Genomic DNA, 24,930 nt, shown 5'->3' on the forward strand with positions numbered 1-24,930 from the left:
AATAAACTTAATCCAGTATGGCGTCGAAACCAATTAATATTCGGTGGGTTAGAACTGGCTATGAGCCATACTGAAAAATCATCTATAGCATCGAATTACAGAATTTTGTCTGCAAATCTTAAATTATCATAAAATTAATACAAGGTTTGTTAGTCCGGGACTTAATTATGGTATAATTAATCTAAAAATCTTTCTTTTTTCGAATGTTTACAGCTTTCAAAGCCAAAACTGCTTTAAATAAATTTGGGTATAGATTACTTATTTGATTATCATTTTAAGGCTATTTTTCTAATGTGAATTTTTACATCGCCGCTATTTTTCAACTTTTATAAAAAAAAAACATGATCAAATCAGTGCCCGACTTATCACCAAGCTACGTGACCGTCAGCTCGCCGTACTCGCCCACAATGACCGATTCTTCCTGCCCGGGCTCGCCAAGTAAGATGACCGTCTACTCGAATGGCGAGTTAGGTAAGACTTTCATATATAAAATAAATTAATTGCATTAAAAAAAACATTTAACACGTTAACTAATAAGATGATTTCAAGATTGTAAGGAATTGGTAGCAGATTATTTTGATAATTCATAGTTGGTGGTGTATGTCAATTTAACCTCCAATGTCTTATCCCCGCTTCTAGCACTTGATCAAATAAAACCAACCAAATAAGATGACATTCCTTGGACCATTTTCATATTTACATTATGTCTAAGCGCAGCAACTATATAATTTTTTTTACCAAGGACCAAGTTCTCGGAAGCGAAGCTCCATGTCTATAGATGAGGAGGACGAACTAGCCGCAATTCCGAACGTCCACATGCGCATACAGATTATTCAACAACGGGTAAGAATATAGATAAGATAGATAGATAACAATTGATAATGGTGCCTTTCCTCAAAGTGCATATTGGGCATTTAAACACCCCTACCAAATATATAAATTTATGAAATGATTTCATCAGGGAGGAGATTTTGGATTATAAAATTCGCTAGTACCCAAAGTTTGAAAAACTTTTCAACCAATAATTTTTATCTACCAAAGTTGTGATTGTATTTACCATTAATTTATTTTCTGTCCTATCCCTTTAAATCCCTGAACTAAAAAAGGTAAAAAAAAAATGAATAAAACGACCGGTATATGATATTAAAAATAACCAACATACTGACAGATCGACAGACAGACAAACATACAGATTTGTAATTATTAAATACAAAACAAACATTTGACAATTAAAAGAATGAATAGAATACCTATTGAGAACAATTAAGTCCATCTCTTTTCCACTAATGATTTCAAGCAAATTATATCCTATGATAAATGGACAAACTAGTGTGGATTCACTTTCGCGACTGTATAAATCATCAGTTTTGCATATCCTTAATTAAAAGTAACAAGAATTTTGTTAACCGCTGGACTGGTATGGTTTTCCATTACAGTGTAGCCTCTCATCGGTCCTGGAAAGGTTTATTATTATTTGGCACCACAACCTTTCCCAGAGAAATCTTTCTTTCTTTTAAACACTTAGATTGAAAGTGCTCCTAGAGGCCTCTAGGGGCATAGTTGCTGGTATTATTAGAAATCTCCTTATTTATTTGCTATGATGATTCTTTCTTGGCGAATGTAAAACACTATAAATATTTTAACTATGCGAAAGCGAATGAACATCCAAATAATTTTAAGCAATTGAAATAAATAATCTTTTATTTCTTAACTTATATCGTGGTTAAATCATTAAGAAAATCAATTAAAAGAAGCTGCGTTACTTTTGTATTTTTCTTTCCTGTTTTAAAAAGATGACACCATCAATAAAATCGAAGCTTACTTAATTAGATTGTTAGACAAACGAACATTTACAAAAATAGAGTTTTAAGAGAAATGTAATAAAATCATTGTTTAAAATGGCTTTATGATAATGATTATAGAGTTGCTACGCTTTCTAAATTGTACCTAACTGTACTAGGAATCATCATATTCAGTTTTCTTACATAGGACATACAAACCAACATGAAAGTCATGTGAAAACCTCAAAAAAATACCAACTGCCATGCGTTCATAGTAAATTACAGAGTATTTTTGCTACCAGTAAAAACATCGTTTTAGAAAGCTAGAATTAAATTCTCTCCTTAGGAGAAGATTAATTGTTTATCAACAAAAAGCTTTCAGGGAGTAAAAGATGGTAATGTTTTATTGTCAGTTTTTGCTGTTTTACTTGTTGTTTTTAATGCTTATAAAAAGGCATAGTTTAGTTTAATTTAGTTAGTTTTCGTTGAATGTATGTGTTTCTTAATATCTCTAAAACGGCTAAACTGATAGTAAGCTGTTTATTTTGCTTGCAAAAGCTGAAAATTTAACTATCCCTTGTAACTGAAAATAAATCTATTGTGGGGCTAAATTATTTTTGATTCAAATGGCTGAACTAAAATGACAGATTCGCCTTCCCCAAATTATTACACGCGTTTTTATGCCTTTAGGCTACTCTGTAAAACTGTTTTGCTGTTATTACATCAACATAAGAATATACCCAAAATGTAATCATTTATTCTAAATATCAGCTATAAGTACTATTATTAAATAAAATATAGTCGATATAAACAATTGAAATAGAGATGCTACACATCCAAAAAGAAAGACACAAAAACATTACCAGATTCAAATCTTTGAATGGTTTTTATCCCTATGTAACCTAATTTTACGGGTATTAAAGATAGAAACAAACCAAAAGGTGTGCGATCTCTTTCTCAAAACATAGTATGGTGTTTATATTTGCATAAAGATACGATTACAAAATTGTTAAGCCAACAAATAAGAAATCTTTATTATAATACTTTAGGGACTAATGGCTGTGTCCCCTCTCTCTGCATTAGTGGTTCTTAAGCCCCTAGCATTTAAGGGCACCGTTTCATTAGTAGGCGGAAGAGCTAAGAAAATAGCTTAAAACCACGCAAAAAATTCAAATTAAAAAAGCTTAAATCTATCCTAGCAATAATTTGGAACTACCCTAAAATAAAGAGCTAAGTTAACAGTGGGTAGCGAGATCTTAATGAACAAACAAAAAGTCCTATATACAAAAAATGTGTTTTAATAATGTGATATATTTTCGGTAATGATGGTACATCTTAAAAAGCTGGGTTAAAGCCTAAATCTTTTAATTAATACCCAACTTTTTGTTTAATCACCTAAGGGAAAATCAAAGGATTTCAAGGCATAAGACAATGAAAGACAAAGCAATGATGATAAATAAAATTACCCCTTCTGTAGAGTGAAATTATTAGTTGGATCAACCAATCAAGATTTTGTATAAGTACCCAAAGTTATTAAGTAAAGAGGACGTCTGTACAAAACTTGGGTACCAGTATATTTTTCATTATACTTGTATGTACTTGTACTTAAACAGAATTAGAAAGCTTAATTTCTTACGACATGGTAACTAATTGTTATTACTTTTTATCTAACTTGTAAAATAGCCCTGAGAAAATTTGGAATTGAATAATGGGCGTGCGAAATTTATATTAACCTAATTTCCCCCTCCCCCTCTACAAGTTTCACACATTCTGATCAAACCCTGTGCACGCCACTGAATTAAAGATCTTTATATTGCCTATAATAAAATAACGTCATACATTACAAATGACCATTGATAGACCAATACACAGACTAATTGGCAGGCCAATACATATTTTAATTGACCAATGGTAGGCTAGTATGACAAAAATAAGCCTTGTTTAACATATTTATGAGTTTAGTAAGATTTGGTTATGTAAGTTCTCTATTGACTTTAGAAATAATAAATGTATAAGTATTAAGGTATAAACTACCTAACCCAAATGGTGGAAACCTTTCTCGTTTGCTAGTAAATTATTTTCTCCTCTTTTGTAGTAACTTGGCTGTGTTAATATTTCCGACGCTATTGGCTGATATTCAAAGACCCAATTAAAAGCCGGCACAAAGTCCCCACCCCTCTATTCTTTTTCTTAATGTCATATTGGTTTTAAGCTATTACAAGGTTTTAGGTATTATCAACCACTTTCCAACCGAGAATGCAGGTTTTAAATAAAAATTACCTTTAAAACTTGCTACTATATTAATAACAGAAGCCAGATATATATATAATACATTTGATTTATTGTGTGTGGGTGTGTGTGTATGTGTGTGTGTGTGAGTATGTGTGTGAGTATGTGTATGAGTGTGTGTGTGTGGGCGTGTGTGAGTGTGTTACCGAAGGTATTATGTTATACTTGAAAGTCATAACAAATTTTCCACCTCCCCCCTCCTCCTCCTTCTCTCTGAGCTTTCTCCTACCCCCGTATCTGCCCTCTTCCCCTACCTACCCCCACCACCTGATGTTATTTTACTTCAATGGTTATGTTGGTAGTGTTCCAATAATTTTTAAAAAATACACATTTTTAGCAAAAATTGCAAGACATTTTTTTAGTTTTCAACTAGACAAATAAAACATTACTAAATGAAAAGTATTAAAATTAATGAAAGCAAAGTGTATTTGTTGTCAACAAAGAAAATTATATAATCCTAATTTAAATCCTTATCAAAATTGATAGTCAAAATAGCCAAGTAGCTATTTCAAATTTTTAACATATTTAAATGAACACCTTCAAGCACATCTAGAACATATGGTGTTGTTTTAAGATGGAGAAAATGGTTTAAAACCATTTGGCTGCCTTTTTTATATCATTTTTATATGTATTAGTATGAAAGAGAATAATTACATGATAAAAACATCATATTTAATGGAAAAAGCAAAATAGAGTAGAAAAGCTATGATATAAAAATTCTTGTCTGAGAATAAACAAAAAATACATTTTCTATAACCTTTTTGAACCTTATATCCACCTATGGATGGTTTTAAGCTATTTTCCAGACATAGGTCTATAGGAAAAGCCCCCAGTTAAGAATAGAAATTAGTAAGATCTTTTTTTTCATAAACAAGGGATTTCTGAAATGGCTGGACCGATCAACTTTGGCTTTTCATAGAAGCTTAGTACTTGTCTTTGTCTGGTTTTTGGCTTTTTTTCAGTTCCAGGGAAGGCTTACATGCTAAAAGTCTTCTTGAAAAAGAAGTAAAAGTCTTGTCTAAAGGATAAGTTTAGCTTTTTAAACTAATTATTTAAACTTTTCAAGGAAGCTTCACATATATTGCTAATGATGGTTTTATGCTACATTTTGCCTTATTCTCAAAAGTCTGAGGCTAATGACAAAGCCAGGAGGTTAAAGAACTTTGAAAATGAATTTATGACTTGAAAAACACGTATTATTTAATATGATAATAATTATGGTTTAGAAAAAAAAATTCATAAACAGAGAGTTAAGTTCAAGTATTCTAAAAATGAATAGTAGAAAAAGAAAGTAAAGACTGCATTATTTTATGCCGAAGGCACGGGCTAAAAAACTGGTTTTAATTTTATGATTGTACATTTTTACATTCGTAGAAAACTGCATATAATACGATGCTAGACATAGTTTTTTCGTATGGATGAGAACCGGTTGTAATCCACCGGATATTAATCGGTTTCGAATGAATACGAGAAAATTGATTAAATAATTTTATTATGTTTAAACTAAAGCACACCTTAAAATTTTGTTTTTCTCACATATAATTTACGAACCATACAAATTTAAAAACCACATTTAAAAGCGTCAAGAAAAAGTAACAGAAAAGTATTAATTGTAAAACAAACCAGAAAAGATATAAATACCGATAAAAGTTAACTTATCTTTTTGGGTAAAGAAAAGCTTTATTGGACTACGAAAGCTTAAAGACAAGTTTATGCTCTCAAGAAGCGCAGATTAAATTAGATAAAATTTTGCTTTACATCATTTATATAAGCATAAAAGCAGCAAAAGTGTTATTTTTTGCTTATGTTTAAAATTTAACTTGTTGTATATAAACATATTAATTTGATTTTTTGCTTTCCCAAGTAGGAGGAAATAAGCGTTTTTGCATTGGTTATTATATAAGACTTCATTTCTTGCTTCTGGAATCGGAAGGAGCTTAGAAAACAAGACTTTCTTAAAACGCTATTCTTATGATGATATCATTGTTTTTACACGTTTTTACACATGCTAATAGAATACAAGTAGAAACTTCAACGATTTGTAAGAAAGTATCGTAAAAATATTGCTAAAAATTATAGTACTAAATTTTTTTAGATGGTTGATCGTTTCTTTCTAACGATAAGAGCTACCCGTTATGTATTGACGGGCGTACGGATCGACTTTAATTATAAAAAACCTTCGCTTTTAAAATAAAATAGTCAAAAACCATCAAGGGAACTAAACTTTACGGACGACAAAACTTAAGAATTAGAGATAACAAAATGTCCAATCTTTAGGCCCTAGGCCTCTCAGAGCATACAAAACTAGAAATAATCTTTGGAGTTTTTTATGCTATCCGCGGAAAGATGTCTATTTGATAAATAACTATTCCAGAATGTTGTTATAGAAAAGGTACAAAAATGTTTAACATGAGTTGTCACTTTTCCACTATAAATTTGTCAATTCTGATTCAAAAGCTTTTTTTTGGCACTTTGAGTTTTTGTATACCTTTAGTAGTGCAGCGACTCTTTAATTTGGGCCTATCTGTACGTCAGTTAGTAGTGGTAAATTAAAGAAAGTTTCCTTAATTATTGACATATTTTAATATATTAAACCATATATATTACTCATGATCCATTGTGTTTTCTAAGAAAATGTCATATTCAGTGATTTATTAACAATGCTTGCCAAATACCGAAAATTCATCCGTTTTTCATCTAGAAAATTCAAGGCTTTTAAAATGGCTGCGCTACTTATGGACATAATCCTCCTATTTTCAGCCCATTATTTATTACACTTAAATTATAGGCCGCTAAAACATGTTATAAATATTTTTTACCAAAGTATGATGATTCTTAAAAACTGTTGTATTTATGTCAACATGATATTTTATTGTTGTATTCATAAATGTGGCTTATGGCTGACATACTATCGAAATGCTTTTTTCAGTGATTCTTTGCTGGTTACGTCGACTTTACACCCAATGTTTGGTATAATACTAGGCTTGCAATTATAAATAATTTTAAATGTTTTATATCGTTCCTTGAGCATTTAATAAAAGCCAAATTATCGACATAAACTATTTCAAACCAACGTCAACGTACTAAGCTTCAGAGAGAGAGAGAAGGCAATGGGCTGTTTTTTTACACCAATCTCCAAAGTTTTACAATAATCTTTTTTTTTCGTTGTCTTAACAACTTTGGGGACTTTAGTGAATGTGTATTCATAAAGTGAGTTTTTTAAAAATTCTACCACTAATTTTAATCTACAGAAGAGGTGTTTTGTGTATCATCATTGGGGGCTGTACTTCAATTTATCGGTCGTTGTCTTATCCCTTTAGTTCCCTGGAAAGCTTTAATATTCCACTTTTTTCTTATAACATGTCCCTTACTTTGAAACATAAAAAAAAATTTTTTTGATACTTGTGTGTATGTGTAGCTTTCTAGAAACCATGACTCAGGACTTTTTGTAACAAAACAAGGACGGTTTTATTTCCTTGTAGCATTGCTATCAGCTTTTATCAGGGAGGGGGGGGGACATTGGGCTGTTTATTGTACAAGTCCCCAAAGTTTAATAATAACGTTTTTTTATTTGGTGGCTTAATAACTTAGGGGAATTTTACTGAATTTTGATTGGTTTGTTTATTAAGTTGAGGTTCAAGCATTTCAACCACTAATTTTATGTGTCATCGTTGGGGATGTACATCAATTTATCGCCGTCTTATCACTTTAGATAAGGATTACTGTTTTGTAGATCTTACAGTACACACAAGAAGATTTAATATTTATTATATGAGAATAAACTTTGTATATGCTATTGAAAATTATGGAGTTACTTCACTCCTGCCAAAAAAAAATCACAATAGTTTATATATTTTTCACACCAGCGCTATATAGCAACAGAGATGGGATGGGTAATGCACATAAAAAAACTTTTTTAAAAATCGTTAGATTTTTGTTCATCTTGTAAAATAAAGGTGGTTATAGTTATATATTGCATCTTATTATAAACAGCTTTCCGCAGATATTAAAATAAAATACCATGAGATTTTATGATTTGATTTTAATATTCGCGGAAAGCTCAGAAGCTGTCTGTAAAACGATGCTATAAATGATCTGTCAATATGGCTGAGAACCGGTTTAAATTTTTTAAATAAATTTAATAATAGGGAGAATGCCCATGCTCTTTAAGAGCAAAACACATTACTATGCATGGAAATAAATTCTTAAAATCATATATCTGATTAGTGACGATTTTAAAAATGTTGACAAATATTTCCTGCAATGACATATCCCTGTATGCAGAAGCCTTTTAACTACTCATTTTAGTAGATTTATAATACTAGATTTAAAAAGCTTGACAGTTTTAAACCTTTTCAACTCAAGTTTTTATTTTTTTTTTTCTATTTATCTTTTCTCTCCCCCCTCTATATTTCTCTCTCACTTTATATTTCTCTCTGTCTCTCTCTTTATCTCCATCTCTGTCTTTATCTATCCATCTCTCTTTTTCTCTCTCTTTTTCTTTTTTATTTGATTTAAATTATATATGGTAAGCCATTAAATGTTTTTAAAAATGATATATTTAAAAAGTTATCTCTTTTTTAATCTAGAATTTTACGACATTAGAAAGGCTTTCTTTTTTAAATGCCCCAAAAAGATTTTTTTAATGCGAGGCTACTCTAAATCTACTCGTTTAAAACAAATTTTTTAATTGAGGCAGCTAAAGTTCGTTTGAGAGTAACATTTTTGAATCACAGATGATAGGCAAAAGTACATTTGTTTATAATTTACTATTTATTTCATAAAAGATTCGCCCCTAATGACCTTAGCACCTATTTTTTAGTACTTAAAAATCCAATATATTTTTTGGGAAAAAAAATTTTGATATCTAATTTATAAAATATTAGAATAAATGTAATGCAAAAAAATTAACAATATCTTAAATCTTGTCTATATTATTGTCTTTAAAAATCAATTTCGCAATGTCCAGAAAACATAAACGTTTGTCTTGAAAGGTTAAGAGTGAAAATTTGATTTTTATCTTAAATTGCTAGACGAAGCAATTTTTGAGGTCCAATTTTTTTGTCCATTTGGATTTGTAAATTACAAAACATTGTAAAAGTAAGAAAACCTGATTATATTCATAGCATTGGAAAATGACAAAATGATAAGATTAAGGTATACAAAAATGTAGGTAAAAACGCAATAGAATATTATTTTTACCGTTAATATTTATTAGGGATAGGACATTAACTAATAGGTTGAGATACATCCACAATAAAAACCAATATTATTCCTTTTGTTGATTAAAATTTTTGGTTGAAATGTAAGGATATTGCTATTTTGATTCAAATAATAAAGATTTTAATGAAGTACCCAAGAATGTGTTTTAAAAGCTTTGGGTACTAATATAATTTACAGTGCAATGTCTATCCTTCACTTTAAAAGGTTATGACTTCTATAATAAAAGTCATTAAAAGTGCATTCCAAATATTTAGAGTAAGGGATGCGAAACTTTTATAAACATAATTTGCTCGTTAAAAAAGAAAGCCAATATAAAAGCGGGTATTTAGGAGTAGGGACAGGTATTAGGCTATTTTTTTACTTTCCTCATAGAAAGAGGGAGATAATTAATTGCCCCTTAAACAAAATACATGCATCGCATCTGCCATTGGTTGGCTAAAATCTTAGATAATGATTATATTCACAAATTACACCCTTAGCAATCGATAATTTAGTTATTAGATAGGGGTAAATTGTATATCATGATTGGGGGGAAGATAATCAAATCAAAAATCATTGTTCTATCCCTACTTTTTTTATTTGAAACAATTTTATCAGATGAAAAAGAAGTCTGAATGTCCATCTCTAAATGTATGTAAAGAGTGATTAGCTATTATTCTTATCGCTGTTACATCACTTCCACCAATTGTTATTTTTTTTCTAAAAGCCTCACATTCTGCAGATTATTACAACAGCGCAATTTCATCCAATCAATTTACACAATCATTAACAACCCCCCTAACGTTTTCCTTTAGTGTCTTACGAGCGGATGCGCTCCTAGACTCTAGAGACTCTGATTTCAAAGGGGTAAGAAGGGGCAGAAAAATAGCCTAACCAATCCTAGGACCTATGTTAAGCTTCTTTTGAAGGGAGAACACAATAAGATTGGTAGTTACCGAAATCTTAAGCTCCAGACAAAAAAACTATGCTTTATATAATAGGATGACCAAATGAAACAATTTACAATTTTAATACTATTAAAGGGACTGTGAACGTAAATTTTTCTCATCTTAATATCAAATCTTAACATTATCTCATTCATAATTTCTCACAGATAGAGCAAAACGCGCTTTTGTTTGCTTAAAAAAACGGCTTTTTCTGACGATTTTTATAAGGTACGGGGAAAGGAAGAAATTTTCCGTATTATATAAAATGTGCATTAAATTGCTTTTTTCTCCCATTATAGCTAAAATTAAACTTTTTCACATAGTTCTAGATTTTTCCTAACAGTTAAGCTGACTTTTAACATAATCCTTGCTTTAATCCAATGTATAGTTACTTAGAAATTTATAAAATAAGCAATATTTTTTATTGAAAACCAAATACAATAACAAAGCCAGAAACAGGTTTTTTATTAGTATCCAATTAACTTTAAATGGCCCATCTCTCGCCCACCTTTAATTACAAATTTGTAAATAATAAAGACGCAATATTTCTTTATAAACAGTCTGATAAAAGTGTAAACTAATTCTCCAAAGTGGGTTATTTATTGTTCAACACAATAAAAAAGGATATTATTATTTTATATAACCTATGAGATTCAACCCTTTGCAGACAGTGAGGTATTTTTTTGTCAATAATACGAATTTAAAATATGTGTTTATTACCTAATTACTACGTTATAAAAAAACGAATTGGCAATTTTATAGCATAAAATAAATCCTTAACAGTAAGTAAATTGTTTAAACTATATATGACAAGTTAAATATCCCTACAAACATTATAAGAAACAAAAACGTTCAGATTTTCCCTGTTTTTTCCTTTTTCCCTCTCAAAATACCATAAAATCAAGGCATTATTTCTGGATATTTTTGTGAATTGGACATTTTTGGTTGATCAGTGTAGTGAAATGTGCTTAGTAAATGTTAAGATTTGATAATCAGATGAGAAATTTTTACTTTCACACTCCCTTTAAGTGGAACGTATGGTACACCATTCTAATCTGACCTAAATAAAAACTAGTTCGGTTCGGCTTATCTGCTTTACAGCGAAGATTCTCTACAATTGTTTAAATGTTTTTTGGTCCATCTATTAGGACATTTGCTGTAGATATTTTTGATACTTGTTTTTTTCTCTCAATCGATTGAGAATAATGTCTATCTGCCCATCAAAAAATATTTATATCTTGCTAACGGCGAGCATTGCATGGTTTATATTGCTGCGCTTCTTATAGACATAGTAGTCCTTGTTTTATATTTATGTTTAGATCGTCTTTTAGATTAAGTCTATGCGAATTTTTTTATAGCGCAACTACTCTTTAATTGATAAGTGATATATATTGGTTTGGTTGTAATTGTAATGCATATCTATTATGTGCTAAACCGATGTGGTTCTCCTTTACATGATAGCTTCTCATAGAACCTGGGAAGATACTACCACCCTCTCAAGAGAAATAGCCGCTTGAGACGTAGCCGCAAAATCATATAAACAAGTCTATAAGATAGATTCGGTACAAATTTTAACAACTGCTGCTACGTCAGATACAAGAAATTAAAAGTATGTAAGGGCTTGTCTTGACCTTAAAAAAGGCACTGGTTCTGCAAATATATAATACTAAAAATCTTCGTTACAATGAACTTAATCTTCCTTACTTAGAGAGGGATATATATGCGATTTGTTATCAAACGTACTTTTAGAAGCCATGGTGAAATTTCTATACTAGATTTAAACAATTTGGTATTTAAGCCAGGGATCTAAACCGATAAGAAAATGGTCGATAAATTGATATACATTTCTAATGATATTAAACAAAAATACACATTCTGTAAATTAAAATTAGTGGTCGAAACGTTTCAACACTCAATTTAATGAGCCAACCAATCAAAATTTACTAAAGTCCCCTAAGTTGTTAAGTTAACGAATAAGAAAACGTTATTATAAAACTTTGGGGACAAATGTAATAAACAGCCAATTGTCCCCTTTCTCTCTGTATATCAGTAGTAAGCTTTGTTTCGTTAAGATCTCGCTACTTAACTGAATGAGTTCATTATACTAGAGAAGCTTTACGTAGGTCCTATGATGTTTTTTTCTACTATTTATTTTTAATCTTGGGATGGTTTTAGCCTTTTAGGCTTTTTGTGCCTTCCCTCCTCCATATATTATTTTTTTTTATTTTAAGAAAGTGACATTGTACTGATTTTATTTCGACATGTAGTTTTTGTAACAGCATAAAATATGACAACATTGTAATGATGTTTAAATGAAAGTGGTCATGGCTGATATATTATCGATATTCCGTTATTCCAATGACCTTATCACTACTGTCTTATGTTAATATTATTACAACACAATTTTTTTAGGATTTGATCAACTAATCTAAACTCGTTAATAAATGATTTTAAAAATTTAAGTAGGTCAAAATTATAATTTGTTTTCAGCAAGTTAAAATTTTTATCTAAATACATTTAAGTTTAAGTAATAGTTAAGTTATCTAAATAAATGATCAATTATAATAAGATTAAGTTGTTAGGAATTTAGAAAGGTGCAAACTTTCGATATATTATTACTTGGATGTTGTACCAGATTTTTATACACACTGTTAAAGTAATACTAGCGGCTGGCTAAAATAACGATACCCCTATCTACACCATCCTCTCCCCTCCTACTTGATAAACGAAGAAACCAATAAATAAGTTCCATATTAGCAAGCTAAATTGACGACAAATTTTCCCCTGTCAGTATATCCACATTTACTATATCCATTGTGCAAACTATGTAGATAGTGTGCTATGATTTCTGCTGAATTTATCATTTTATCCAATCATTAAAACCCAAGGATCTGGGGGGATAAGATAATAAATGACAAATTAATGTACATCTTTAATACTGAAAATAAATTAACCCCTTCTACAGATTCAACTTATTGATTGACAAGTATGGACCTTGCTATTTTGAACCAACCAATCAAGGTTATATATACCCAATGTTTTAAGGTAATGAAATAGAGAACTTTGGTTACAACTATAATTTGCTAATATGTCTTGCGATTATGAAACACTATGCTGATGTTATAATATACGAAAGCGAATGCACACCAAATAGTTTTACAAGTTGAAATTGTAATTATTACCCATCAATCATATTAGGGATGTGTGATCAATACCGCTTTTAAGTCACATTAGTATTTATTTTCTAATGCTTTTTTGTTCTCTAAAGTAACCTAGAGTAATATAAACTTTTTTCTTGTACCGTTTTAATCTAGTTTTAATCTTATAATTGTACATTTTATATCCGCGGAAAGCGGTTTATAATACGATGAAAGAAATAACTATTATTCAATGGCATAAATCTTTGGATATTTTTATAAAGCAATGTTGGGTTCAAACTAGCAGTGTCTGAACTTTGCGACCATTAATATTATTCTTCAGAAGAGGTTGTTTTGTTTATTATTCTTGGGTTTATACATTACTTTATCTTCCATTGTGTTATTCCTAAAATTTGAAGAAAAAAATATTTCTTTAATGATCGCACACCAAATTTCATATTGCTTTCTAGTTTCTTCATCTATAACCCTTTAATTCTCATCAAGAGAGATAAATGCCAGGGATCTAAAGGGATAACCCAATGGCAGATAAGTTAATGTAAATCCCCGATAATAAAACACAAAAATTACGCCTTCTAAGATAACAATTAGTTATTGAAACGTTTTAATAATTAACTGATTGAACCAACCAATAAAAATTCAATTGAAGTCCTCAAAGTTATTAAGCCAACGAATAAGAAAACATTGGTATAAAATTTTGAGGACTAGTGTAATAAACAGCCCAATGTTTTCCCCCTTGGATAAAATACAAAATTCAAAGATAGGACAATGAACAATAAATGAATCTTCCCCACAAAGTATAATATGAAAAATGTCCGTGCAGCCATTATATCATCAAAAGTATTTAATTATAATAGAAATTGTGTCGATAAAATGTCAGCTTGGCCTCTCTTTTTGATGTCAAATAGTAAACATTTATAATGTTAATGTCGTTAATCAAATGGATGTAGAAAATACGTGGGAAAAATTGTTGTCAATTTAGCTTGCTTACATAGAACGCATTTATTGGTGAGTTCGTCCATCCAGTAGGAAGGATGAGGGTGGTTTGGAAGGCGAAAATCGATATTTTAGCCCACTTTATTATAGAATATGAAAATCTTGTGTTATATATTTCCATTGTTGATGATTTACGTGGACGTAATGTCGGCTATGACCACCAGAATTTCAAACAATAAAATAAACAGTTTGTTTGAAATCAATAAAATTATGGGAAATACGTAAAAATTTCTACTAATTATTTTAAATATTTATTTTGATGCTTTTTTGACATTTTATCTGTTTTCTTTCTCCCTCTCTTTCTCTGTCTCTCTCTCTCTCTCCCCATCTCTCTATCTCTATTTATGCCTTTCTATCTCATGCTGTCTATCAAATAAAATATCTAATAATTATAGAGAAATTTTTACAAAAAAATCAATGAATTTTTTCATACGTTTCCTTTTTTTGATAAAAACCGTAATTATATTGAAAATATAATAATTGGACATAAAATGTATAAAATTTGGATGTCTCCTTCTAGAAGGAAGTAAGAATATTATACATGAGAAAATATAAAAATTGTCATAATGCCTTCTTATATATCAAAAAAGGGCCTAGTCGATCATAAAACTCCCCTCCCCCTTATTTTATTATAATTTGAAAATTTGGTTGGGGGGATTCTCGTGTATTGTTGTTTTATATCAGGTTACATAAGGTATAGGTTTTCCCCGCAGGGTTAGGGCGAAAAAAGAAAATATACTACCCCTCCCCCTCCTTTCCTATTTTCAATTATATTTTTGAAAATGAATAAGAGTTGTTTAGAAATAGTGTTATATACATTGTAGATAAATGTTTCTATCATTAATGTGTTTTTATTTGTCATAATAATAATAATTTCAGACAATTACTTTTTCATTGTCATATAAATAATGCGTCAATCATGATCACTTTTTATAGGCCAAACTGTCGACAACTTTGTCATTTTTCTCAAACACTTATTCCAACGTCTTCATGCACAGATATCGAATGAATAAATCGTCTAATTATGGTCGAACTGTGTGTAGATTTATTCACATGAAATTTCTCTTATTTTTATCTTCCTCTGTCTCACATCTAATCAAAAATAAATGACAAAATAATTATGATATCTGACAATGAATATAAGATATACGTGGATATATTGACTGGGAAAAATTTGTCGTTAATTTAGTTTGATAATATGGACCTCATTTATTGGTCAGCTCGTTCATCCAGTAGAAGAGGAGGGGATTGGGGGTATTTTTATTTTAACCAGCTGCGAGCATCACTTTTTCTACCGGTGCCAAAAATACTTTCCATGTACATTTTCCCCTCCCCCCTCATATTGATAATTACAATGTGTGTGCGTTATTATTTTTGAACGATACATATAATTGTATACTTATAGGATAAGTCCGTCAAACCGTAGTGGATAGCTCAGAACGTCAAATAGTAAAATCGCCCTCTTTAGTTTTTGGTTCTACCGACGTGGTGGGGACTCTGTGCCGACTTTCAATTGGGTCTTTGGGAATTAACCAATAGCGTCGGAAATATAAACACAGCCAAGTCTCTATAAAATAGCAGAAAGCAATTTGCTAGCAGATAAAAAAGGTCCCTTTCACTTGGGCCAGGAAGTTGTCTAGGTTATACAATATACCTATATATATTTAAACATTTATTGGTTCTACTACTAAGACGATTAGGCATAATTTAACAAGCGAATTATCTTAATATGATCTTAGTCAAACGTCATGTTCGTTTGCTCGACAGTCTGATTTGTTTTGCTTTGCTGTTATGGATGTTGTCAACCTTGTTTAATATATAACTATTTTGGCTTTGTTCCATTATTTTTGATGTGTATATGCAACTTGTGGATAATTTTGACATATTTAGAAAGCAAGCGATAGGGCAAGGGTATAGCACCTGAAAAAATTTAATTTCACATCGTGTTGTATCCTATAATTGATTTAAATAATGAGAGATCGAGAAAGATAGGTAGCTATTTAATTGTAAGAGACGAATAATAAAAGTTTTTTTTATAAAAATTCTTTCTTTTTAGTTTGGAATTCCACCGGATGCACCTTTAGAGATCATAAACGGCGGCCATGGCATCAAAAACCCGTTGGCACTGGATCCATCCACCGGGGCGCCTGGTACAACCGCCACTGGCAGTACGGCCGTTGCCAAGGTGGAGAATGAGAAACAGTCGGCGCCACGTGCTCCCGATGATCCCTCCAAGTATCTTTGCAAGTAAGTTTAATAGTATTTCAGGGCAGACTAATTCTCCATAGAATATATGGATCATGGAAAGAAAACTAAGTAGCAGGTTTTGTGGTATTTTCACAGTAGCCTTTGATAGGTTATTTTAGGTTAGGTAAATGTTGATGATTGCCCCGCAGGGTTAGAGCCCTCCGCAGGGTTTAATAATAGGAAAGGAGCTACTGTGAAAATACGACGAAACTCACTACTTCGTTTTCATTGATCCGAATATTTTCCAAGTAAATTTAAATCTTTGGATGCCCTGTTATTTTAAGTAATTAAAATTTCTTTAACATATGAATTTATATGATATACTTATCCTATCAATTTTTTCTTCTTCAAAATGGGGATTTCTATTGCGATTTTTTTACTTTGGTTCTTCAAATTAAACGTCTGTCATTCAATATTTGTTGAGCTTCGTTTTTTATAATGTATTTTCTTTGTCAGCTTGTAATTGCTGCGCTATTAATAATGACCTAATTTCGATTGTTCATTATTTTACGTTTTCTAGGGTTTGTAATAAGACGTTCAACCTGCAGCGGTTATTGAACAGACATATGAAGTGCCACAGCAATGTTAAAAGATACCTGTGCACATTTTGTGGCAAGGGATTCAACGATACCTTTGATCTGAAGCGCCACACACGCACTCACACAGGTAATTGTCGTCATATATTTTCATAAATGTCGTCATCTCTTTTTAAAAAGTCGACTTTGCAAAGAAACATAATGCTAATTCATGTTGATACCTATGATCGAAAGTGCCTAACATTCACTCATACAGGTAATTGTAAAGGTACATCTTTTATTTACATAGATGTCGTTATCTCTTCAGAAAATATCATCTTTGCAAAGAAACATTTTACTTAATTATATTGATACATTGATTTAAAGCGCCAAACTCGCAGTCAATTGTCGTCTTTTATATGTGGAACATCGTCTTTGCCATGGTATACAACATATGTTCATTTTTTGGCAAGACATTCAAAGATACCATCTAATTTATATTGCCATATATTAAGTTTTTTTTTGTTATTTGATTGCTAAAATATTATTTGGTTAAAAAATCATTGTTATTTGATATTTTCTTATAGCTTTATAGAATATGTATTACGATTAAATCTATCAATTTTCAATGTACTAAATTTGTACATACCAATCATTTAATTTCAGGAGTGCGTCCCTACAAGTGTAACCTCTGTGAGAAATCTTTCACACAGCGATGTAGTTTAGAAAGCCACTGTCTAAAGGTTCACGGAGTCGCGCACCAGTATGACTACAAACAGAGAAGATCTAAGGTAATTTTAGTTAGAAATTTCTCCGCTAGGTGTCCCAACAACTTGGATCCTCTGTTGGTGAATTTTTTTTGTCTCCTAGCAAATTACTTCCTGCTTTTTTGTATCGACTAGGCTGATTTAATATTCACATCGCTACTAGTTGATTTTCAATAACCCAAAGCCGGCACAGGGTCCTCTGGAAGTGGGCTTATTTAACCCCTTTCTATTCTATCAATTTTGATAATGAATCATCCACATAACTGGCTATTTTTATTTAAGATGTAAACATTTAAATATCTCTTTTATCTTTTTCAAGTATCTATAACAATGATTGTCCTTGTTTTGTAACTGATTTCAAATTGTGTTCAGATGTATGTTTGTGAAGACTGTGGAAACACAACTCCAGAACCTGAGATTCATTATCTACATTTAAAGGTAATGAGCATTATTGACCAACAGATTTGATTGGATTATATGCTATAGCGGACATAGGACTGTAAATTATACTTTCACTGGATGAACGAACTGACCAAACCTATATCCTATAACAATTTCCAGATAATACTTGTTTCCTTCATTATGTCAAACATGCTCTTATGGTTTTATAATCATGTTCTCTTATTCATTGGATTTAAAATATGGTTAGATCTATGTAATCTTAATTGGTTGAATAAATTTATAGTATATATGTATAACCAGACGATTATCTGGATCCGCCTGTTAAGGACATTTTTCGTATGCTAGCATATTGTTTTCTGCTACTTGGCTGTGTATATTTCCAAAACCATTAGTTAATTTTCAAAGACCCAATTGAGAGTCGGCACAAGGTCATTGAGATAGGGAAATACAGTTCTTTTACCCCTTCCTTCTCTAGTATTTTACTATAATTGTACATTAATCATTCATTTCCCACTATATTGAAAGAAATCTTCAAATTAATTTTTTTTATTTTTCAGGAGATGCATCCCTACTCCCCAGCTCTGCTTAAGTTCTACGACAAACGTCATTTCAAATTCAAGAACTCCAACTTTGCCTCGATGCTCCTACAGTGCACAAATGTCGACACTAATAATGATCAACAGCAACAAAGTCTCTAAGTTTAGCTGGTCCACTTGGGCCAAACTTTAAAATGTATAACTTGGGCTGATTTGAAATTCAGGGAAACTTAAAAAAGGAGAGGTATGAGAAAAAAGGGGAAGGGAAGAAAATAAAATTATTAAGTAAAGGGGAGGGAAGAAAAAAAGAATATAAAAAAGGGAGGAAATAAAAAAATCAAAAAAAAAAGTCGAGGGGAAGGGAAGAAAAGACATGGGTAAGTAAAGGGGAGTGAATAAAATATATGGGTAAGAAAAGGGGAAGGGAAGGAAAGACAGGATGAAGTAAAGTGGAAGCGAAGGTAAAAAAGGGTAAATAAAATGAAAATGATTATAGAAGAAAACAGGGAAATGGGCAGAGAAAAGAAATGGGTAAGGAATTTGAAGGGAAGGGGAATTTCACAACAACCTAAGCCTTAAACATTTAACAAAAAAGTTTTCTTGTTGGAAATTCTTTTTAGAATAAAAAATAATGCAAAAAAAATATTATCAAAAATTTTTTGTTAAGCAGAGCTGAAATTTATTACGTTACACCAGTTAATAAGATTTATTATAAACAATGTTATATTATGCTTAATTTTTATCTTTTTATTATTATTTTCTACCATGTATTAATGATTATTTAACCCGAATTATTCCAAAAATTACTGAAATGCTCAGTGGCATTTATTTGAAAAACTGAAAATGTGCAATATGAAAACTAGTAATACATATATTTTTATATAATACAGTAACCTTTAAAAATAAGTAAAACCCCAATTTTCCATTGATAAAGTATGCTTTTTATTGTATAATATACACTTAAGACTAACTTGCTAAAAGCCATGTGACTAATATTATGATGCCTCTTTTTATCTATGGCAGCTGACTTAAATTTCGACCTTATTTTTGTGATTTTATCACTTTTTATAGCTTAAAAATACTTTTTTTAATTCAAAAATGATAAAATTACTTGAAGACTAAAATATATGGATATAAGTTTAAGGTATCAAAAACTTATTAACATAAAAGATTGATACCATAAATTTTATACCTTTATCTGTAAATAATTTTGTAAATATTAATATTCTTAAAAATCGCTGTTTAGCTTAGCTGTGATAAAATATAAAAAAGAATTTTTGATTTTTTCAAATTTTTAGAATTTTATCAAATGTTCTTTTTTACATCTATTTATTTTTTTTACTTTTACAAAATTTCTTTTAATAGAATAAGTAATTAAGTTACATATTTAGTTACTGAAATAGGTTACCAGTAAGAGTTCAAAAAGTTACTGATATTTAACAATAAGTTACCAGATTATTAAACTGTTACCATTATTACCACCTTACCTTTAAAATTTAAGATCATTTTAAACTAATTTAAAAATATACTTGAATTTTGTAACTTAAAAGCTAATGTTACCGTATAATAAAATGTTCCATTTAAAAATTACTAGTATTTTACACATAAATATGTCTTAAATTGTTACCAGTACTTAATATGTTACCTAAAAAAGTTACATACCAGAAAACGGTGTTAAAAAAGTTACCAGTTACTTAAAATAATGAATTGTTAATGTGAAGGTATTAATTTATATTATTTCCAACCCGGTTATTAGATTTTAAAAATATTATTCTATTAAATAACTAAAACAGCCATTATTCTAAAGCAAAGCAATAAGAACCACAAAATAAGCATTTCAATAAGATTATGGCATTTTTGAAAAATTTGATTCAAATAATCAGGCATTTTGAATAATTTATTAAAAACAAGGCATTTTAAATATCATAAATATTTCCATTATAAATGCAAAAAAAAGGATTTATTTAGTAAATATGTTTATTTTTAAATATTATTTGGTCAAATGGGCTTTTTTTGTGTACTGTACAATAATTATTAAATGTAAGTTTGTCTATCTATGTAATTCCAGCAAAAAAAGTCAATTGCATTAAAGGAAGCCTGCAGGAAATACAATGCTTTAACTGCTGCAAGATTCCACAATTAGAACCAATACCATAAATAGAACAAAAAGTTATAGTAACTATAAATAAAATGAAATTATAACTTTATTCTCAAAAAAGCTAATAATTTTTGTGGTGTAATTTAATATCTAAATTTATTCAACTCTTTAAAATGTTATTTTAAAACTCATATAACTGTTTTGTTAATGAAGCTAGAGGCATCAAATTTAGGGTGTTGGGTCTACTTATGGCGGTTTTTCAGCAGTCAACGTAGTGTATTTTCTACAGACTTCCTTAATAGCACTTTTAAACAGGCGATGATTTTAATATTTAGGCTTGTACAGTACACAGCATAGAACCATTTGACCAAAACCTTTGTATACTAGATATTTATAGCATCGTATTATATACAGCTTTCCGCGAATATTGAAATGAAATATCATAAAATTTATACCAGTTCTGAACCATTCAAACCATCAGAGTTTACAAAACTTCATTTTGATATCCGCGAAAATTTGTCTATAATAAGATGCGATAAATAACTATTTTTAAACTTTCATTATTATGTTTTTATAAATAAAAATGTTGTCAGACGACGTAAATATGTGCAATCTCAGCGACATATCAAAGATTAATTCAGAAGAAAAAAATAAGTATTAGACTGAACTAAATATTTTTCTTTTTTTCATAATTTGTATTATAATTATTTTGTAATGTTTTTTTAATGAAAAAAAAAACTACAATTCCAGTACCATATTTGATACTCTTTTTTTATCATTCCCTGTGATTTTTTTTAAATTGTACACTAAACATTAGTGTTTTATTGTATGTATTTTATTTTTATGTAAATATTTTTTTGGAAATTTTGACTTTAACATGGCTTTCGACAACTTAAAAACATATACTATAGACTGTAAAATTTAACTTTTAGACAAATACAAAAGACTTAAAAACTTTAAATTGTAACTTTAAATTGTAAAATTATTGAATTGAAAAACTATCTTTTGCAGAAAATCAAATTTTTTTCTAAATTTACTTTTTTTTACAAATTTGTCCTATAACTTGACTTCAAATCATTAACTGACCAATCTTAATGACTTACAATAACTTTATTTTTAAACAAATCTAACCCAAACTGACTTTAATACATACAAAAAACAAGACTATAGACTTCATCATAATGTATTCTAACCCCCTATGTATTTCCCTTAAATCTAAGGTATTGAATCTTAGACCACAGTGGCTTGAACGAAATCTCATTCTTCATTTAGTTTACACTTTTATCAAGGTGTTTGATTTGTATTATTTTATTGTACCGGCAAAAAGGCAACCAGCAGATTTTCAATAACTTCAATTTGCTGGTTGATTTTTTTCCATTCCTTTGTTGATATCAATTTTGATATTTTTGTATCATTTTAAAGTTTATTATTTTACTTTTTAATGATTTTTTGTGCTTCTCATATATGTATTCTCTACTAACCATTAGTTTATAAGGTTTTATGTGCAATACTGGAATTTTACTAACATTTAGTTGGCTATTTGTAGCTAATTTTTGGCTATTTTTAGCAGTTTTTGCAATTTACATCATTTTGTTTTGCTTTTATCAACATGTTTTTTGTTATTTTAGCAAAATGAAACCCTTTTTAAACTTTATTTAGTGTTTTTCTTGTCAAAATTATTTGTAAAATTTTTGAACCTAGAAATTTTGGTAAAATATATAAGGATCTCAATTAAATTAAACTTAAAATTGATAAAAAGATATTTTCTAAAATTCTTTAGGTAAAAAACGCAGCAACAATGATCAGATATGTCTTCCAAATTATTATCTTGATTATTTTTAAGTAATGAACTCTAAAATTCATTTTTTTAAAAGTAATGAGCTCTGAAATTCATTACATTTATAAGTAATGAATTTTTATTATTTTGTTGAATATTTTGTATAATTTGATATTATTCTGCTTTTCTTTTTTATTATAATTATACATTGTTAAAAAATGCAATTTAAAAATAAACAATTAAGTACTAGTTGGTTATTTTAATGGATTTATCATTACATAGATCATACACCAGATTATCATTTAATCTAAAGTAAAACTTTTATTAGGCTAAGATAACAAAATCCCCCCTCCACTTCCTTTACCCCATCTCCTCCCCTCCTACTGTAGTAATTCGAATGATTATGTTTATGAAGATTTTTAAAAACGAAGCTTTTCTATAATTAGGGTCAGTATTTTTTATAAAAAGGATTTTTATCTAAACATAAATATAATCATTAAAGGAACCCTGCAAGAAATACAGCTAACTGCTTCAAGACTGCCACAAGTAGATCCAACCTTCATCATCAATAACAAACTGAAGTTTGTTTTAGATAGTTTTACTATAAAAATGAGAGTTTTTTGTAAAAAAAATCCTAAAAATAGGAAACCAAACTTTCTGCCGAAAATAAGCTTATAGTTTTGCTTCTAGTCGACGTCATTTAATTTTGAAATTTCTATCATGAGCAATGCAAAACTTTCAAATTTTTCATATACCTAAAATGTCATTTTGAAATGCCTATAACTTTTTTTTATTGAAGCAGGGCTACCATTGTATTTGGTCTTATGTGGCAGTCTTTCATCATTTAAACCAGTGTATTTCTTGCAGACTTCATTTGATAGTTTTTCAACCTGAAAATATGTTTTACACATAGTAAAAGAAAAATAAATAATAAATAACGACTTAATCAATATTATGATTATGTGTTGTTCCTAATGATTAGAGAATACAAATTTTATAACCTAATAGCTTTACTCAAGAGAAATGCCGTCTGATTCCACCAAAAGTAGAATACTAAAGGAAAAAAACAAGAAATCTCATCGGTTGAAATTGATGTTACATTTTGTTACGTAAGGGCATCATTTTTTCATTTGGTTCATATTATTAGTCAGCTATAATTTTTCGCATATTATAGGATTAAGCTTTTTCTGGGTAAAATTCGTGTAAAAAAAAATTTCCTAGTATAATGTGAAATATACAGGGTGTCCCTCGTAAACTGTTTTTTTTTAAACGCTTACTACTCCCTTAATATTTGAGCTATCATAGTAAAATAAAAAGTATTTGGCAGCCTATTACTGACCATTTAATGATAAAGTGATGAAAAATCCGCAAAGTTATCAGAAAAAAATCTACAAGGTAATACATAACAGGCTGATTTTAGTGAATATAAGACTAATCAACAAGAAAAATATGCCTTAGTTAACTTTTAAAGCAGCTAGTGGTCAAACGGTGAATCACAAAGACTTACTCCAGACATTATAAGAACTGGAATTTTAGTCAAATTAGAAAATCTGGTATATTTCAGGTTCTTGTGTGCATTTGAAGCGAGCTCACATGAAAAATTATCAAAAAAGATCAATATTATGCCTATTTTTACATATTATTCACTTATATTACACTTCCGATTCTTGAATATTGAGAATTTCTGGTATGCCATGTCAAGCCTGTTCTATTTTTGTGCTAAGAAAGTCTTAGCGACCAGCCGTTTGGACCCAAACTAATCTTAAAGTTCACAAAGCCAATATTTTCTTGTGGGTTAGTCTAAATTTAGTAAAATGAACCTCTTATGTAATACCTCGTAGATTTTTTCTGTTTATTTTGTGGATTTTTCATCATTACCCTACAAAATGGCCAGTTATAGTAGGCTGCCAAATAATTTTTATTTTACTAAGATAACTCAAATATTAAGGGAGTAATAAGCGTTTAAAAAAAAAAACAGTTTACGAGGGACACCCTGTATAAAAAACATATCAAGTTACTTATATCATTCTTTTTTAAAAGTTAGCTTTCTAAAAATTATATCGTCGAATAAATTCTCTCAAATGTCGTCGTCCGTATCTAGTATATAACAAAATGTAAACAAAAGATTTGTCTACAAGAATTTCCTTTTTTTTACGAAAAATTTGGTCAGTTGAACTATCTAGATATGCTATGTCTATTTATAACCTTAAATGGTCTT

The 24,930-nt window shown here is 29.7% G+C and overlaps 1 protein-coding gene across 1 annotated transcript in view; it reads left to right on the plus strand.

Annotated features, from left to right (window-relative positions):
* The window catches only part of LOC145333414 (uncharacterized), a 56,900-nt gene extending 37,743 nt beyond the window's left edge, over positions 1-19,157 (plus strand). Inside the window, exons 7-13 of the mRNA XM_080178532.1 lie at positions 355-471; positions 743-843; positions 16,427-16,617; positions 17,138-17,283; positions 17,799-17,923; positions 18,272-18,337; positions 18,859-19,157. Coding sequence (XP_080034658.1) covers positions 355-471; positions 743-843; positions 16,427-16,617; positions 17,138-17,283; positions 17,799-17,923; positions 18,272-18,337; positions 18,859-18,999 — 887 coding nt within the window. The 3' untranslated portion in view covers positions 19,000-19,157. The remainder of the gene's footprint in view (positions 1-354; positions 472-742; positions 844-16,426; positions 16,618-17,137; positions 17,284-17,798; positions 17,924-18,271; positions 18,338-18,858) is intronic.
* Positions 19,158-24,930: the final 5,773 nt, after the last annotated feature.

This window comes from Acartia tonsa, chromosome 12, assembly GCF_053477335.1.
Source record: "Acartia tonsa isolate MP-2025a chromosome 12, ASM5347733v1, whole genome shotgun sequence".
In the NCBI taxonomy this organism is placed as follows: domain Eukaryota; kingdom Metazoa; phylum Arthropoda; class Copepoda; order Calanoida; family Acartiidae; genus Acartia; species Acartia tonsa.